Source organism: Danio rerio, chromosome 5 (genome assembly GCF_049306965.1).
Source record: "Danio rerio strain Tuebingen ecotype United States chromosome 5, GRCz12tu, whole genome shotgun sequence".
Lineage (NCBI taxonomy): Eukaryota > Metazoa > Chordata > Actinopteri > Cypriniformes > Danionidae > Danio > Danio rerio.
In genome coordinates, this window is record NC_133180.1 from 77,629,309 (window position 1) to 77,650,000 (window position 20,692).

At 29.1% G+C, this 20,692-nt stretch overlaps 1 protein-coding gene across 3 annotated transcripts in view; it reads right to left on the reverse strand.

Moving 5' to 3' along the window:
* brinp1 (bone morphogenetic protein/retinoic acid inducible neural-specific 1) overlaps positions 1 to 20,692 on the reverse strand; it is a 210,239-nt gene that overhangs the window by 25,954 nt on the left and 163,593 nt on the right. For all 3 annotated transcript variants that reach the window (XR_012405698.1, XR_012405697.1, NM_001328411.1), the window contains 1 exon segment: positions 5,867 to 6,103. Coding sequence is in view for 1 of the 3 variants with exons in the window: in NM_001328411.1 (NP_001315340.1) it covers positions 5,867 to 6,103 (237 nt within the window). In the remaining 2 variants the exon portion in view is untranslated.

Below are 20,692 nucleotides of genomic sequence, written 5' to 3' on the forward strand. Positions count from 1 at the left end.
TTAATATTATTATATAATATAATAATATAATATAATTTGAGTAGAACTATTATTCTATAATAGAACTAGAGTAGAACCATTATTCCACAATAGAACTATAATAAAACTATTCTTACATTTACATTTAGTCATTTAGTAGACGCTTTTATCCAAAGCGACTTACACATTAGGACAAGGAAGCAATTTACACAAGAATAGAACTATTCTTATATAATACAACAGAGAAAATTATTTTATAATAGAACTAGAAATAGAACTATTCCTCTATTTTATAATTAGAATAGAACTATTCTTCTATAATAGAACTAGAAATAGAACTATTCCTCTATTTTATAATTAGAATAGAACTATTCTTCTATAATAGAACTAGAAATAGAACTATTCTTCTATAATAGAACTAGAAATAGAACTATTCCTCTATTTTATAATTAGAATAGAACTATTCTTCTATAACAGAACTAGAATAGAACTATTCCTCTATTTTATAATTAGAATAGAACTATTCTTCTATAATAGAACTTGAATAGATTACAGCTTTCAAATGGTGCTAGAATAGAATTTGGCTTCTCTGATAAAACTAGAGTTGAACTCTGCTTCTGTAATATGACTAGAGTAGAACACTGCTTCATACATGATTTAAAAATATCATCTGATTTGATTTTGATCATAAATCAAAAGACCGTTGGTTCATTACATACGGATGATTATATTTGATGTCTGTAGCATCTACTGGACTGAAAACCCTCTGCTCTAAAGATAACACAAATATCACCCATATAAGATAGTGTTATTGTTTGCACATTCTGTGTTTGTTTTTGTAGCAGTTGTCTGTTTGTTTTCTATAAAGTACCACGTATAGCCTGATGTTGTCCTCCTGTAAAGGCAGATGTTGGTAGCGCTGTGCTTCTGATATCTCTGGCATTCATTCATAAACCTGCGCAGGATTTCTCTGAACGTTTCTTCAGGGATTCGGAGCTCTTGCCCGTGGCTGTGATTCAGGCCGACGCTGCGGTGAAATTGACTGTTACAATAAACCGCAAGAAGCGCTTCTTCTCCCACAGAAAGCATTGTGGGGCGCTGAATTATTCATGCTCGCTTTATTGCAGACCCAAGTTAGCATGCAAGTCTTTTCCATACGAGGAAGCCAGCACAGACTCAGCAGCTGATTCACGACAGTATAACGCACACTTTTACCTTCAGGAATCAGTGCAGTGTCTATATTTATTTGATCACGACTGATACTTAACAACATGAACTAATAATGAACAAGACTTGTGGAGCTTTTATAAATCATAGTTGAACATTTACTAATGCATTGTTAACATCAAAATTCATGCTTGTTAACATTACTTAATGCTCTGTGAGTTACAAGCTAACAATAAAGGACTTTATTTCCATAGTTAATGTTAGTTAACACTGTAATAAATGTACTGTTCATTGTTTGTTCATGCTAGTAAATGCATTAGCTAATACAACTTCATTGTTACCATTTATTTTAAACATGCATCTTTTTTGTTACTCACATGCATTTATAATTGCATTTTAATAGTAGTTTTAATAGCATATATATATTCAGTTAGGACCCAAAATAAAGGAGTTTATTGAGAAAAACATTTCTGAAATAATCCTGATAGATTAAATCGTGCAGTGATTTGCAATAAAAAAGCCTAATGTCATAAAAATAATAATAGAATAAAATAAAATAAAACTGACTAAATAATTTAAAAATTAAATTAAATTAAATTAAATTAAATTAAATTAAATTAAATTAAATTAAATTAAATTAAATTAAATTAAATTAAATTAAATTACCAGATATATATCTTTGTTTCGGTATATGTTTTGTGTTATTCACCTGTGCTATAATAGATACTACTTTATTGTTATATTCAAAAACATAATCATGGTGATAATATTGCAACAACATTGGTTAAAAAAAATAATAAAATAATAAAAAAATAAAAAAAAAAATATATATATATATATATATATATATATATATATATATATATATATATATATATATATATATATATATATATATATATATATAATTACATTAAGTTTAATTAAATTAATTTAAATGTCCGCAACAATTAAAAATACACAAAACAAAGTACAATAAATGAAACATAAATAATAAAATAAAATAAAATAAAATAAAATAAAATCCAAATTAAATACAAATTAAATTAATTTAATTTAATTTATTTAATTTAATTTAATTTAATTTAATTTAATTTAATTTAATTTAATTTAATTTAATTTAATTTAATTTAATTTAATTTAATTTCCACAACCATTAAAAATATAAAAAATGAGCTACAATTAATGAAATAAAATAAAATGTCTCTAACATTTTAAAAAAGCAAATAACTAAGTAAAATAAATAAAAATGTAAATAAAAAAAAATAAATAAAATAAATAATTTTAATAAAAAAAAAATGGAGGGCGTAATAAATAGTAATATGCAGTATATCTGTATAGCAAGAGCAGTGTTATAATGAGCAAAGTGTTAGAAGAGCCGAGGTCTGCAGCTCTATTGAATGAGCAAACACTTGTCCCCTGTTTAATTCAAGCAAAATCAATGAAGATGACTTCAAACGTCACTTAGCCCAATTAGCGCCACTGCGGAAGTGTGAATCGATCCGCCAATGCGATTACAGCACCTGACTCTGTGCTCTGCTACTTATTAGTCATGATGTTACGCTCATATTTGACAAAGGATGTAGAATCGGCTGCAGATCAGACTCGCTGGCAGAACTAACAGGCTAATGTAGAACGATAACGCTGTCAGATCACTGTGTTCTTATGAAATAGATATTTTTTGTGTAAATGGTCTGTAAGAATATGTTAATCTGTTAAAAAAACATTAAAAATGTTACACTGTAAAAAAAATGGCAGTGATTTAATGGTAATAAACTGTAAAATGGGGATGATTTTAGCAATATAAAACGTAAAAATTATACACTGCAAAAAAAATGGCTATGATTTTAATGATAAAAAAAGTGTAAAAAAAAAAAAAAAACAATTATACACTGTGAAAATGACTGATTTTAATAGTTAAAAAAAACTGTAAAAATGACTACGAGTTTAAAGTGGAAAACTGTAGAACAATATACTGTAGAAAATGGTCATGATTTTAGCAATAAAAATTTGTAAAAATGATATACTGTAAACAATGCCTGGGGTTTTAATGGTAAAAAAAGAGTAAAAAGGCTACATAAAAAAAAAAGTAGTTGTGATTTTAATTTTAAAAACTGTAAAATTATACACTGTAAACATTGTTTGAGATGGTAATAATGAAAAAAAAAACTGTTAAAAAAAAGATACACTCTAAAAAATGGGTCTGATTTTAAAGGGTAAAAAACTGCAAAAATGCTGCATTCTAAAAAAAAATGGCATTGGTTTAAATGGTAAATAGTACTGTATAGCAACACTGTTAAAAAAAGGCAGTGATTTTAACGCAAATTTTTTTTTGCAAAAATTAAACACTATAAAAAGCCAGCAGTGACTTTAATAGTGATGAGCTGTAAAAATGCTACAAGGTAAAAATAAATAAATAAATAAATAAATAAATAAATAAATAAATAAATAAATAAATAAATCGGCAGTGATGTTAATGGTAAAAAAAAACTGTTAAAATGCTACACCATAAAAAAACTGCAGTGGTTTTAATAGTCATAGACTGTGAAAATGCTAAAATGTAAAAAAAAAAATAATAATAAAAAAATAAAAACTGCATGCTACAAATGCTACACTGTAAAATAACTGCAGTGATTTAATGGTAATAAACTGTAAAAATGCCACACTGTAAAATAACTGCAGTGATTTAATGGTAATAAACTGTAAAAATGCTACACTGTAAAATAACTGCAGTGATTTAATGGAAATAAACTGTAAAAATGCTACACTGTAAAATAACTGCAGTGATTTAATGGTAATAAACTGTAAAAATGCTACACTGTAAAATAACTGCAGTGATTTAATGGTAATAAATTGTAAAACTGCTACACTGTAAAATAACTGCAGTGATTTAATGGTAATAAACTGTAAAATGCTACACTGTAAAATAACTGCAGTGATTTAATGGTAATAAACTGTAAAAATGCCACACTGTAAAATAACTGCAGTGATTAAATGGAAATAAACTGTAAAAATGCTACACTGTAAAATAACTGCAGTGATTTAATGGTAATAAACTGTAAAAATGCTACACTGTAAAATAACTGCAGTGATTTAATGGTAATAAACTGTAAAAATGCCACACTGTAAAATAACTGCAGTGATTTAATGGTAATAAATTGTAAAACTGCTACACTGTAAAATAACTGCAGTGATTTAATGGTAATAAACTGTAAAATGCTACACTGTAAAATAACTGCAGTGATTTAATGGTAATAAACTGTAAAAATGCCACACTGTAAAATAACTGCAGTGATTAAATGGAAATAAACTGTAAAAATGCTACACTGTAAAATAACTGCAGTGATTTAATGGTAATAAACTGTAAAAATGCTACACTGTAAAATAACTGCAGTGATTTAATGGTAATAAACTGTAAAAATGCTACACTGTAAAATAACTGCAGTGATTTAATGGTAATAAATTGTAAAACTGCTACACTGTAAAATAACTGCAGTGATTTAATGGTAATAAACTGTAAAAATGCTACACTGTAAAATAACTGCAGTGATTTAATGGTAATAAACTGTAAAAATGCTACACTGTAAAATAACTGCAGTGATTTAATGGTAATAAATTGTAAAACTGCTACACTGTAAAATAACTGCAGTGATTTAATGGTAATAAACTGTAAAAATGCTACACTGTAAAATAACTGCAGTGATTTAATGGTAATAAACTGTAAAATGCTACACTGTAAAATAACTGCAGTGTTTTAATGGTAATAAACTGTAAAAATGCTACACTGTAAAATAACTGCAGTGATTTAATGGTAATAAACTGTAAAAATGCTACACTGTAAAATAACTGCAGTGACTTAATGGTAATAAACTGTAAAAATGCTACACTGTAAAATAACTGCAGTGATTTAATGGTAATAAACTGTAAAATGCTACACTGTAAAATAACTGCAGTGTTTTAATGGTAATAAACTGTAAAAATGCTACACTGTAAAATAACTGCAGTGATTTAATGGTAATAAACTGTAAAATGCTACACTGTAAAATAACTGCAGTGATTTAATGGAAATAAACTGTAAAAATGCTACACTGTAAAATAACTGCAGTGATTTAATGGTAATAAACTGTAAAAATGCTACACTGTAAAATAACTGCAGTGATTTAATGGTAATAAACTGTAAAATGCTACACTGTAAAATAACTGCAGTGATTTAATGGTAATAAACTGTAAAAATGCTACAATGTAAAATAACTGCAGTGATTTAATGGGAATAATCTACAAAATGCTACACTGTAAAAATGGCAGTGATTTTGATGGTGATAAACTGTAAAAAAATGCTACACTAAAAAACCTGCTGTGACTTTTCCGATAAAAAAGTATAAAATGCTACACTGCAAAAAAACAAAAAAAAAACAAACAAAACAAACAAACAAAAAACTGCAGTGATTTTAATGGTAAAAACTAAAAACGAGACACTGTAAATAACTGCAGTGATTGTAATGGCAAACTAAAAATGCTACACGTTTTTATGGTAATAAACTCTAAAACTGTTTAGACTGCATGTCACTGGTGCGATAAAGCAGGATTACTTTATGATGACGTCATGAAATCGCCAAGCAGTCTTAAACAATAACTACTTTCCCAACAGTATGTTCGGTTTTCACACACATGCATGTGAACACATCATCCTTTCACAGCGTTTTTTCACCACTGGTCATACCTGAGCTCTCAAAGTCAATGTATGAAGCCTCCCAAGTCTCCGCCATCCCGATGAGTGTGTTTTCGATGATCTGCAGGTCAGTGGTGGGACAGTTGCATTGTGGGAACTCGTCTGCGCACTGGCAGATACACTGGCTGTTCTGGCAGATGTATTCTCCCTCGCCGTTACACATGATGTAGCTGAGAGCCGACTGCACAAACTTCTCCTGCAGGTACTCGGGGAAAATCACCTGCAAACCTGAAAACCGCAATAGAGAATCAATGTTAAAGTCATTACCCAGATCCAGAGACATTATTGATTTCACATCAGCGGGAAATAGGTTGAAAGTGCAGCAGATTGAAAGAAGCGTAATCTAAAAAAATGGCGTGATGTTAATGGTGTAAACTGTAAAAATGCTACACTCAAAATAGCTGATTTTAACAATACTGTAAAAAGGATTTGAAATTAATGGTGTAAAAAAATACAATATAATAAAAATAAAATAATAAAAAATAAAATAATGTAGCCTAATAAAATATAATAAATGATACAATCTACAAAAAATAAAAGAGTAAAAAATAAAATAAAATAAAATAGCCTAATAAAATATAATAAATGTTACAATAAAAAAATAAAACAATAAAATAAAATAAGCTAATAAAAATGTTATAAATGATACAGTCCAATAAAATATAATAAATGATACAACCTAATAAAATAAAATAATAAAAAATTAAATAAAACAGCTTAATAAAAATATAATATGATACAATCTAATAAAAATAAAAAAAATATATAAAAATTTTATAAAATAGCCTAAAAAAATAAAACAAATTATACAATATAATAAAAATGTAATGATAAAAATGTTAATAAAATACCCTAATACAAATATAATAATAATACAATATAATAAAAACAAAATATTAAAAAATAAAAGAAATAAAAAAGTCTATTAAAAATATTATAAATGACACAATATAATAAAAATAAAAGAATAAAAAAATAAAATAAAAATGCCTAATAACAATATTATAAATTATACAATCTAAAAACAATAAAAAAATACTGGCTGTGATTTTAATGGTAAAAACTGTATAATCTAAAATATGTTAGTCTGTGCTTGTGTGTTTTTTGTGTGTTCTTGTTTTCATATCCCATTGGGGACTTACACCTGATTACACACAGACTCATGGGGACCTGTGTGTGTGTGTGTGTGTGTGTGTGTGTGTGTGTGTGTGTGTGTGTATGTGTGTGTGTGTGTGTGTGTGTGTGTGTGTGTGTGTGTGTGTGTGTGTGTGTGTGTGTGTGTGTGTGTGTGTGTGTGTGTGTGTGTGTGTGTTACCCTGCCAATCGTGTTTGTTGAGGAAGTTTTGCCAGAGTTTTGTCCACTTGACTTTGAACTGTCCCCTCGGAGTGGGTGGACTTTACATAATGGAATAGACCAGAGGAGTGATTGATGTGTTGTGTCGTGATCGGCTTCGGCTTATTTACCAGGCCTGTCATAATACCATCTTCCGTGTGTGTGTGTGTGTGTGTGTGTGTGTGTGTGTGTGTGTGTGTTTGTGATTGGGCTCTGAATGGATGGCCGTGTTATCATGCAAAAGTATCATTATATTACTCTTGTTATTAACTGTATCCAGGGGCGGATTAAACCAATAAGCAAGGTAAGTGGCTGATTAGGGCTCCAGGAATCTGGGGGCCACCAATAAATATCTAGAGCTATAAATTATACCTATGAACTATATATAATAATGTATTTTTTTTACCATATTTTGTTTGGTGAGTTAAAAATACATTTTTAACATAATTAGATATGATTTAATATACAATTAAAGATGATATTAAAATAATGTAATGTTATTTAATAATAATAATAATAATAATATTGTAAAATAAAATTTATTAAAATATACAAACATTATATATATATATATATATATATATATATATATATATATATATATATATATATATATATATATATATATAAATATATATATATATATATATATATATATATATATATATATATATATATATATATATATATATATATATATATATAATATAATATAATATAATATATAATAAATTTACAAAAAAATACATACATACATTCATATATATATATATATATATATATATATATATATATATATATATATGAATGTATGTATATATGTGTGTGTGTGTATGTGTATATATATATATATATATATATATATATATATATATATATATATATATATATATATATATATATATATATATATATATATATATATATATTAATGTATGTATGTATGTTTTTTTTTTTTTTGTACATTTATTTTAAGAAAACTAATCATTTAAAATGTAGATATTGCATTAACTTAAATTGTCAGGAAGGAGATTAAGTGATATATGAAAAAAAACAGCAATATAAATAAAAAAATAATAAAAGTAGAGAGGGTGCATTTCAGGATTTGGCCCCTATATGGCTGGAATTGCTTAGGTTTTACTGTGCTTGACCAACAAAAGTGTAAGTACTGCCCCAAAAGGTACTGTAGCTTTATTTTTGAAAGTACATTGCATACATTTAACGGAGGTAGGATTATAATCCAATTGACGAATATATATTTATACACGAGTTCTGTCTGGTTCTCGTATCTGATTGGCTTATAACCGTGCAATATTCCCGTAATATTAGCACTCCAACAGTCTCCTCACCCTTGTGTATTACTCCACCCATATAGAGTGACAGCAGATCGATAAACTTCCTACAGTTTGACAAATATTGCAGCTGTTGGACAACGTCATGATCTTTTGAGGATTATTTAGGTGAGAATGTATTTTAACTGCAGTTTATTTATAGAGACGGTGCCTATTTTAAATATTTACAATTTTAGATTCTGCATGTTTGTGGCCATCAGCCTGTCATACTGAGCAGAGCTAAGACGGTTGACGTTTTGCCACAAGATGGCGACAAAGAGAGAATAATAAGCCCTTAGAGGAGAAATGATTCATTATTAAACAGGTAACTGATACTAAGTCAATCTCTCTCTTTGGTATGTTGTAGTCCTGTTTTCATACCACAGAAATCTGCTAGCGTTTGCTTTGCCTTGGCTTTTGTGGGGTTAATTACAGTGATATCCCAGTTACAACAGGAAAATTCTGAGAAATCTCTGTATACTGATGACATTTCATGCTGTTCAGCCTTATAATCTGTAAATGTGAGAAAAATTAGCTGTTTTGTCATCACTTTAGACATTACGCTAGAGAATCACTCTAACACTAGCTCTAGATCTTATCATTCTAATAGAGATGTCACAGTTTATACAGTTTTAAAAGACATTGCATGTGTTGTCATCATGGCTAGTTAGTACATAAAAACTTTAATTAACATGGAAAATATATATTTTATATAACGTTGCAGCATCACATGTTCTGGTATAGTGTATTATTACAGAGCAAAACAATCAATCATCCTCACAACAATTAAAGTCATCATAGTGTATACTGCCTTCTTTCTGGAAGTGCACTGGAAAGTCGTGAAGGCAAACATGCTATCTATGGTTATCATGCAGAATAAAACAGCAACAGGAGACAGAGTACATCCCACACGATTCAGAAATAAATAAATAAAAAAGCCCTATAGAAGAAGATATTGAGTTACATGGTGGGTTTTACTGCCACAGACTGAATCGTTCCCTTAAATAAATAATAAATCAAACCTCGGCATAAGCATAAAGCATCATAATGGAAGCGATCGCTGATATAATGCAGCATATCCATTTCTAATGGAGGGAAATGTGAACGCAGATAATTGCTTCATAGTAATTACACATTTGCTGCGAGAAGTTTATAGGGTTTGTGTTGGAGGTTGTGTAGCACTTATTTAGCTTTACGCACATGCACATTCACGCGCACACAATTAAACCTCATACAAAAGATTAAATAAGTGAAAGCATCTGCTGCCCACAGTTCATCATCGAGAGAATAGAAGATAATCCTGAATAAACCAGCACTACATAAGGTCATTTCTGAAAGGTCATTTTATTTTTATTGTTGGCAGGTCAGTTAATCTGCTAATACTTCAGTGGGCAGCATTTCGTATTATACTCACTGTTGCCAAGTCATTTTCATGTACCAGTTTTAAACTAGTTTCAATATATTCAGGAGTATATTTAGCCATATATCACAGTCAACAGAAGTAATCATGATAATGCATGTTTAAACTCATTTACAAACTTGTCTTTGAGGCATACTTTAAGAAAAATGAACAAAACACACAAGATAATAATAATAATAATAATAATAATAATAATAATAATAATAATAATAATATAATAATAATAAGAAGAAGAAAACTTTAATAATAATAATAGTAATAATAGTAATAATAGTAATAATAATAATAATAATAATAATAATAATAATAATAATAATAATTAAATAATAATAATAATAATAATAATAATAATAATAATAATAATAATAAAATATTAATATTAATAATAATAATAATAATAATAATAATAATGATAATAATGAAATAATAATAATATAATAATGATAATAAAACATTAATAATAATAATAATAATAATAACAATAATAATAAAATATTATTATTATTATTATTAATAATAATAATAATAATAATAATAATAATAATAATAATAATAATTAAATATTAACAATAATAATAACAACAATAATAATAATAATAATAATATTAATAATAATAATAATAATAATAATAATAAAATATTAATAATAACAATAATAATAATAATAATAATAATAATAATAATAATAATAATAATAAAAATAATAATAAAATAATAATATTAATAATAATAATAATAATAATAATAATAATAATAATGATAATAATAATAATAATATTATTATTAATATTATTAATATAATATTATTATTATTATTATTATTATTATTATTATTATTAATAATAATAATAATAATAATAATAATAATAATAATAATAATAATATAATAAAACATTAATAATAATAATAATAATAATAATAATAATAATAATAATAATAATAATAATAATAATTAAATATTAACAATAATAATAATAATAATAATAATAATAATAATAATAATAATAGTGGAAAAAATAACAATCTCAATAAAAATGCTAATGCCATAATTAAAATTAAATATAGAAACATAAATCTATTACCCAATATATAATAACTACATTAGTGCTATAGTAATGTATAATAAATACTGTAGTGTTTTTGAAACACATGATAGTAAAGTACTATTTAATACAGCTTCTCATCTTCTGTGGTGATTCTACAGTTGCTATGGAAACACAACGACTACAGTAATTAGTCTATTGCAATGACTACAGTTGCGATGGTAACACAACAACTACAGTAACTAGTCTATTGTGGCGATTCTACAGTTGCTATGGTAACACAAAAACTACAGTGATTAATCTTTGTGGCGATTCTACAGTTGCTATGGTAACACAATAACTACATTAATGTAAACAAATGCCACTATGCTGCAGATTTCTACAACTATAGTATATATTATACTACACTACACCACAGTTTACTGGAGTGAAAACGATTACATCATACATTACAGTTCATCAGTTGACTATAGTTAATACTACAGTATGCTGAAGCACTCGTTAATAAATAGCTATAAATAAATAATAAATAATATAACATATACAGTATAATACACGTCACCATTATTATTATAGGTTACAGGACTCTTATACATGTTTGTGTGTATGTGTGTGTGTGTTATTGGAGCTGTGGGTTGGCGGTGTTGGGTAAAGTGAAGACTGATCATGTCTCTCTCTCACCATCAGACTGTCTGTGAGCCCTGAGCCAGTATTCATTTAGCTTGATGTATTCCTGCTCCTGCAACTTTAATGTGATTTGTGTGCGAATCCAGATGGTGAGTTCATGGATGGGTGCAGAGCAACCACAGTGGCAGTGCCAACAGCCTTGGGTTCACATAAACACACACACACACACACACACACACACACATACACACACAAACACACACACACACACACACACACACACACACACACACACACACACACACACACACACACACATACACACACACCTCTGTCTGAAGTATTCCTTCATTCATGATTGTGTTTAAATGTTTCTAAGCAAGTAAATCTCACAAAAATGCCTATTTCAGCTCTATTAAGACTATTTAATGTGGCTGCATCAACTGTATGAACTCTTATAGAAATCTGTTATATGACATTACATGCAAATTCTTCAACAATCTTCTATTGTCCAGTTTTGGTGAGTCTGTGTGAATTGTAGCCTCAGTTTCCTGTTCTTAGCTGACAGGAGCGGCACCCGGTGTGCTCTTCTGCTGCTGTAGCCCATCCGCCTCAAGGTTGGCTGTGTTGTGTGTTCAGAGATGCTCTTCTGCAGAGCTCGGTTGTAGCGAGTGCTTATTTGAGTTACTGTTGCCTTTCTATTAGCTGGAACCAGTCTGGCCATTCTCCTCTGACCATCAACAAGGCATTTGCGTCACAGAACTGCCGCTCACTGGATGTCTCCTCTTTGTCAGAGCATTCTCTGTAAACCCTAGAGATGGTTGTGCGTGAAAATCCCAGTAGATCAGCAGTTTCTGAAATACTCAGAGCAGCCCGTCTGGCAGCAACAACCATGCCACGCTCAAAGTCACTTAAATCCCCTTTCTTCCCCATTCTGATGCTCGCTGTGAACTTCAGCAGATCCTCTTGACCATGTCGACATGCCTAAATGAGCTGCTGCCATGTGATTGGCTGATTTGAAATTTACGTTAACAAGCAGTTGAACAGGTGTACCTAATAAAGTGGCCTGTGAGTGTACAGTCAAAATTACTAGCATTGCTCTGTCAAAAAAAAAAAAATGTTAAGTAATGTTTAGCAGACAGAGGAAACTCTCAAAGTATTTCTCATATATATGTATGCATTTTCAATTGTCCAATGACTATTCTAGTTAAACCTTCAAATGTCACTTTAAGCTGAATACTAGTATCTTAAAGCATATGACGTGCTGTCATCATGGCAAAAACTATATAAATTATCTATTAGAAATTAGTTATTAAACACTAATGAGTTTAAAATGTGTCGAAAATAATATTCCATCACCACAAAACTAATAAATACTTCAGGAGACGGCTAGTCATTTAATAATACAGCCTGCAGCTGTGTGTGTGTTGTCAGGTAATCCATTGTATAACTCTGTATGTTAGAAGTGCACAAAACCACAGTGACATGCCATTGATTTCATGCAAATAAGCAAACCGTTCACAGAGTTTACAATAAACACTCACAATCAGTCTGTGTTCTGCAGTGACAGGCAACCTGTTCGCTTGAAAAGGAACACCTTGCATACACAACGTTACATGCGCTGGTCTAAAGAAATTTGATTAGACTGCGCAGAACACTGAAGATCTGTCAGTGTGTGTTTGCTTTGTTGTTTGTTCAATAGTGGTCATGAGTGCGAGCGCTTGTCACTACGCCTTTTCCTCTCTGAAAGAAGCTGTTCATAGATGTGAACACTGCAGATGTTCTGTCTGTACGTGCCCTGAGTTTGTGTCCACGGTGCTTTAGATGCATGCGGATGTGGCTGTATACTGTAAAATCCATCACAGGAATATTCATTCACTTTCCTTCAGCTGAGTCCTTTATTTATCAGAGGTCGCCACATTGGAATGAACCACCAACTATTCTAGCATATGTTTTACACAGCGAATGCCCTTCCAGCTGCAACCCAGTTCTGGAAAACACCCATACACACTCACATTCACACACATACACTACAGCCAGTGTAGTTGATCGATTCCCCTTTAGCGCATGAGTTTGGACTGTAACCGGAGCACCCGGAGGAAACCCATGGCAACACGGGGAGAACATGCAAACTCCACACTTAAATGTCAACTGACCTAACCGGGACTCAAACCAGCAACCTTCTTGCTGTGAGGCCACAGTGCTAACCACTGAGTCACTGGCCGAGAAATGTTTGCAGTGTATTTGTGTCTGGATGTGGTATTGAGATAAAGGAAACCTCCTAACATAAACATATTTATAGTGTGTGTGTGTGTGTGTGTGTGTGTGTGTGTGTGTGTGTGTGTGTGTTTGTGTAAAAGCTGCACATCAGAGCAGAGCTCATTAATATTCATGACATGATCCAAATATGGTCAATCATGGACCTTCTGATTCTAGGGGTATTTTTTTGCTGTAATAAATGAGCTTATAAATCCTTTTCTAGAGATTTGTTGAACTTACCGAAGCCATAAACCTACAAGGTACACTCAAAAAATCACTACTTATTTAAAATGAGCTGAAACAACACAATCCTTGAGATTTCATTGAAACAACTTAATTTTATATGGTTAATCCACATAAATTTGTTAAAAGTGTTAAGTTAACTTAATCAATTTGTGTTGGGACAACATGAAGGAATTGTGTGGAACCCTGCATTTTTTACTGTGTAGATATCAGAGAACAATTTAACTTATTAAACCAGTGCATTATATGGCACCTTTAAGGAAAACTCCCCTAATTTTGACTCATTATTTTTTAATGCAAGACTATAATTTTAGCTTGTTCACAAAATTATGCTTAAATAAAGAATTTGTAGATATTTAGGCTGGAAACAAGTCAGACGTTTGTGTGCAGTGTGGTCTAACACCACAGTCCATAAGCAAGGCTTTCATTAAAGATTAATTGAGCGTTGTATCGCCCCCAAATTCACAAAATCACCATTACTCACTGGTGGAATGAGAGGCATTGCTTGAATAAGATGTTAAATTACGGCTCAGTTACTGTTAAAATCCACATTAATAGATGAAGCGCTCCTCCTGTTCCCTGGCCTGTGTAATCACAGTGAGTGGACACTTATTTAAAGGGTCACAGCTTTATTAAACTATAATAATTTATAATAAAAAGCACAGCACATATGACCGTATAACCTGAATCTGTTAATCAGAGCAGGTCAGACAATGTGTATCCTTGTCCAGCCCAAAGACATCACATGATAAAATTAATGGCTTTTTAAGCTATTTTTACTATTCAATATATATATATAAGTGTTTAGCAGAGTGAGGTGACTTTTTTCCCACAATATTTATTATATATTTTTAAATCATAGTTATTAATAAAAGCTTATCCATTCATTTTACTTCGGCCTAGTCCCTTTATTCACAGAATGAATCGCCAACTTAGCCATATGTTTTACACAGTGGAGCTGCAACCCAGTACGGGGAAATTTAATATTATTATTATTATTATTATTATTATTATTATTATTATTATTATTATTAATATAATGGCTATTAAATAATTGTATTTTATTATCATTTTATAAAATATATCATATTATTATTATTATTATTATTATTATTATTATTATCATTATTATATTAATAATTATATCATATTTGTATTAATAATATAATGTAATATTACATAATGTGCTTTTATTTTATTCAATACAACAACAACAACAATAATAATAATAATAATAATAATAATAATAATATATAAATTATTATATAATAGTATATTTTAGTAATATCAATATTGTAGTGAATATTATATAACTATATTTTATTATTATTTATTAAATACAACATCCTATTATTATTATTATTATTATTATTATTATTGTTATTATTTTATATTGCAATGTGAGTGGGACGCTGACAAGTGAGGTGCCGATGACAGTATTTGGAATCGGTGTGTGTTTGTGCAGTGCATGACTGGACCTTGTAGTCCATATACCGGCAGATTTGTAGTTTTTTGTTTTTAGCAAATTGCGTGTTTACCAGCAATCTACAGGGATTAGATTACTGGTGATTGTATTTTAGTTATATTAGTAAATTAACATTATTTTATTATTAATATACATTATACAGTATGTTTTATTTTATGAAATGTAATAGTATATAATAATAATATTAATAATATTAATAATAATAATAATAATAATAATAATAATAAAATACACAAAAATAAACTTTAAAAGTAAAGAATATCCATGCATCTATTAATTAATTAATTAATTTATTTATTTATTTATTTATTTATTTATTTATTTATTTATTTATTTATTTATTTATTTATTTATTTATTTATTTATTCATTCATTCATTCATTCATTCATTCATTCATTCATTCATTTATTTATTTATTTATTTATTTATTTATTTATTTATTCACGTATTTGTTTAATTATTTATATAATTTATTTTTTTGTTTTTTTTATTTTACTTATTAACTAAAACATTTATTAATTAATTAATTTATTTATTTGCTTATTTGTTAAATTTAATTAAATTGATTTAATTGTATTCATTTATTTATTTATTTTTATATATTTACTTATTTGTTTACATATTTTTATTTATTTATTAATTGTATTTATTTTATTTATTTATTTTTTTACTTAACTTACATATTTGTTCAATTATTAATTTATGTGTTTGCTTATTTATTACATCTTATTAAATGTAATTTATCAAATTTAATTAAATTTATTGTTTTTATTTTATTTATTCATTTATTTATTTATTTATTTACATATTTCATTTATTTCTTATACAATTCCTTAATTATTTACATATTTTAACTTATTTATAGAATTTATTAATTGTATTTATTTATTGTATTGTATTACTTATTAATATTTGTTTACTTATTTATTATTTTTTTATTTATTTGCTCATTTTTTTAAATTTAATTCAATGTATTTTATTGTTTCTTATTTATTTATTTATCTATTATCGTTGGCTTATATCCGTTATTTTAAAGGCAAACAATTATAATGACTTTCGCAACACTATATAATCTCATTTAATGCATTTTAATTTAAGAATAGCTACTGAGATTATCATACTTCACCACGCTTTATTTAAATGGCCTAAATGCTATTACACAATCTGCATGATGAGTTCAAAACTATTTTACCATAGTGCACGAACTGTAAACTACCATGTTTGCATTACATAAGCAGCTCCATATATTTGTCTTTTCTTGACTTGTAGAAAAATAATGCATGGTTTATTCAGTATAGTGCATGTGTCAACTGAATAGGTTTATTGTAGACTAATATGTTTTAATTATCTTCAATCAATTACCTTCATAATCACTTATTTAAAAGCTGCAATAATAAGTACAGCAACCAACATAATAAAGTTACAGTTTTGTAAAACTGTATGGGATTTTAGAGACACCCACTCTGCATTTACCCTAGAAAGTGTCATGCAAGAAGCATCATAATGTGGCATTTATTTATTTATTTTCAGAAGCATCACCCTTTTCCTGGCGTCTTGTTATTTTATATACAACTGAAATGTCACAATAGGAAATGAAGGTCCCGCTGACTCCTCAAGTCTCTTCCAGCTGATATCAGCATGTGTGGTGAAATACTACTTATTTAGCATAAACTTCAGCAAAAATATGACATTAATATTACAGCGGCTGTAAAGATGACTAATAGGCACACGCATCGATACAGCATCATACTGCAGACGCTGCCAGACTGCTCAAAACACAGCGGATAATGACTGCAAAAACAGAAAAATCACAGCCACACACTGATCTCAGGTCAGTTTTATACACATTAGAATCACGCACTGATCTCAGGTCAGTTCTGAAACACCAGAATCACACACTGATCTGTGGTCAGTTTTTATACATATTATAATCAGACACTGGTCTCAGGTCAGTTTTTATACAAAGTAGAATCACACGCTGATCTCAGGTCAGTTCTAAAACACTAGAATCGCGCACTGATCTCCAGTCAGTTCTAAAGCACTAGAATCTCACACTGATCTCAGGTCAGTTATAAGATACTAGAATCACACACTGATCTCCAGTCAGTTCTAAGACACTAGAATCACACACTGATCTCGGGTCAGTTCTAAAACACTAGAATCACTCACTGATCTCCAGTCAGTTCTAAAACACTAGAATCTCACACTGATCTCAGATCAGTTCTAAAACACTAGAATCACACACTGATCTTAGGTCAGTTCTAAAACACTAGAATCGCACACTGATCTCAGATCAGTTCTAAAACACTAGAATCACACACTGATCTCAGGTCAGTTCTAAAACACTAGAATCGCACACTGATCTCAGATCAGTTCTAAAACACTAGAATCGCACACTGATCTCAGATCAGTTCTAAAACACTAGAATCACACACTGATCACAGGTCAGTTCTAAAACACTAGAATCACAAACATTAATTGTAACATGTTAATTTTAAACTTATAAAAAGGTAGCAAAATCTGAAAGAGCTTAAATTCAAATTAATATATAAATAAACACCTGCACACTGAAGGACAACGATGATGTCCAGTCATCCCAAGACTTATAAAACCAAACCTAAATTTGTAGTAGTAGTAGTAAAAATTATTAAATTAAATTAAATTAAATTAAATTAAATTAAATTAAATTAAACAAACAAAACAAAACAAAACAAAACTAAACTAAACTAAACTAAACTAAACTAAACTAAACTAAACTAAACAAAACTAAACTAAACTAAACTAAACTAAACTAAACTAAATTAAATTAAATTAAATTAAATTAAATTAAACAAAACTAAACTAAACTAAACTAAATTAAATTAAATTAAATTAAATTAAATTAAATTAAATTAAATTAAATTAAATTAAATTAAACAAAACAAAACAAAACAAAACAAAACTAAACTAAACAAAACTAAATTAAATTAAATTAAATTAAATTAAATTAAATTAAATTAAATTAAATTAAATTAAATTAAATTAAATTAAATTAAATTAAACAAAACAAAACAAAATTAAATTAAACATTAATTAAATCAAATTAAACACAAATCAATGTATAAATAAACACAGGCGCACTAAATGGTCGGCAATACGGTGCTAATATCCAGCCATGACGAGCATTTAAAAACCAAAACCTGAATCAATACCAAAAACAAACGTCTTGAAATTGCTTCAGAGGAGGAGAATATATTTACAGTGTCGGGCGCAGAGGGAAAAGTCTGATTTATCTGCCGCTCGCACAGATAGAAACTGGCTGCTGATTGAGCGCCTCAGATTGAGGAGTGACCCACGGGTCGCAGAGGAAGGATTTCATCACGCCTCAGACCCAATGGGAGAATCTTTCATCAATCTTTTAAATGATGTACCATTACAGAAGAGCTATAAATGCCCTGCGCAGGAGCGTTTATAAGGGGAATCATCTGCAGAAACAGTGCAGGCAGGCAAACCGGATTGGATCCTTCGTCATTCTGCGCTGATTGGGTTTCGATCTGAACGGCTTAAACTGAACATCAGAAACTCTGATTAGAGCGGAGCGCGAGTCATACACACTGTTAAAGATCCGTACATTAGCAGTTTCCCATATTTTCATTTTCTGTTTATTTCTGCTCTTGAATTGCATCATGAGACCTTGATCTTTAATCCCTACAACATTTCAAATCACTTTTATTGTCACATCATCCGCAGCACGTGTGCTATGATGAGTGAAAAGCTTAGGTGCTGCTGCAGACAGTCCAAAACACAGACGGTGTAAATACAACGACAGTGCAAAACACAGACATTGCACAATACATCACCATAAAAAAAACATGTGAAATTGACAGCGATTCGTACAATGAATAGGTGTCCACAAAGTTGTAGCATGTTGTTAGCGTGTTTCTAGCATGAATTAGCATGTAATTAGCATATTTCTAACATAAATTGGCAGGTTGTTAGCATGTTTCTAGCATAAAATAGCATGTTGTTAGCATATTTCTAGCATGAACTAGCATGCTAACATCAGGTTTCTACCATAAATGAGCAAGTTGTTAGCATGTTTTACCATGAAATAGCATGTTGTAAGCATATTTCTAGCATGAATTAGCATGGTGTTAACATGTTTCTACCATGAATGAGCATGTTGGTAGCATGTTTCTAGCATGAACTAACGTGTTGTTAGCATGTTTCTAGCATGAATTAACATGTTGTTAGCATGTTTCTAGCATGAATGAGCATGTTTTTAGCAGGTTTCTAGCATGATTTAACATGTTAGTATGTTTCTAGCATAAACTAACATTTTGTTAGCATGTTTCTAGCATGAATGAGCATGTTATTAGCATGTTTCTAACATGAATTGGCATGTTGTTACTATATTTCTAGCATGAATTAGCATGATAACAACATGTTTCTACTATGAATGAGCAAGTTGTTAGCATGTTTCTAGCATGAAATAGCATGTTCTTAGCATATTTCTAGCATGAATTAGCATGCTGTTAACATGTTTATACCATGAATGAGTATGTTGTTAGCATGTTTCTAGCATGAAATAGTATGTTGTTAACATATTTCTAGCATGAATTAGCATGCTAACAACATATTTTTACCACGAATAAGCAAGTTGTTAGCATGTTTCTAGCATGAATGAGCATGTTATTAGCGTGTTTCTAACATAAATTGGCATGTTGTTAGCATATTTTTAGCATGAAGTAGCATGCTGTTAGCATGTTTCTAGCATGAAATAACATGTTGTTAGCATGTTTCTAGCATGTTTCTAGCATGAATTACATGTTGTTAGCATGTTTCTAGCATGAATTAACATGTTGTTAGCATGTTTCTAGCATGATTTAACATGTTGTTAGCATGTTTCTAGCATGAATTAACATGTTGTTAGCATGTTTCTAGCATGAATCAACATGTTGTTAGCATGATTCAACATGTTGTTAGCATGTTTCTAGCATGATTCAACATGTTGTTAGCATGTTTCTAGCATGAATCAACATGTTTTTAGCATGTTTCTAGCATGATTTAGCATGTTGTTAGCGTGTTTCTAGCA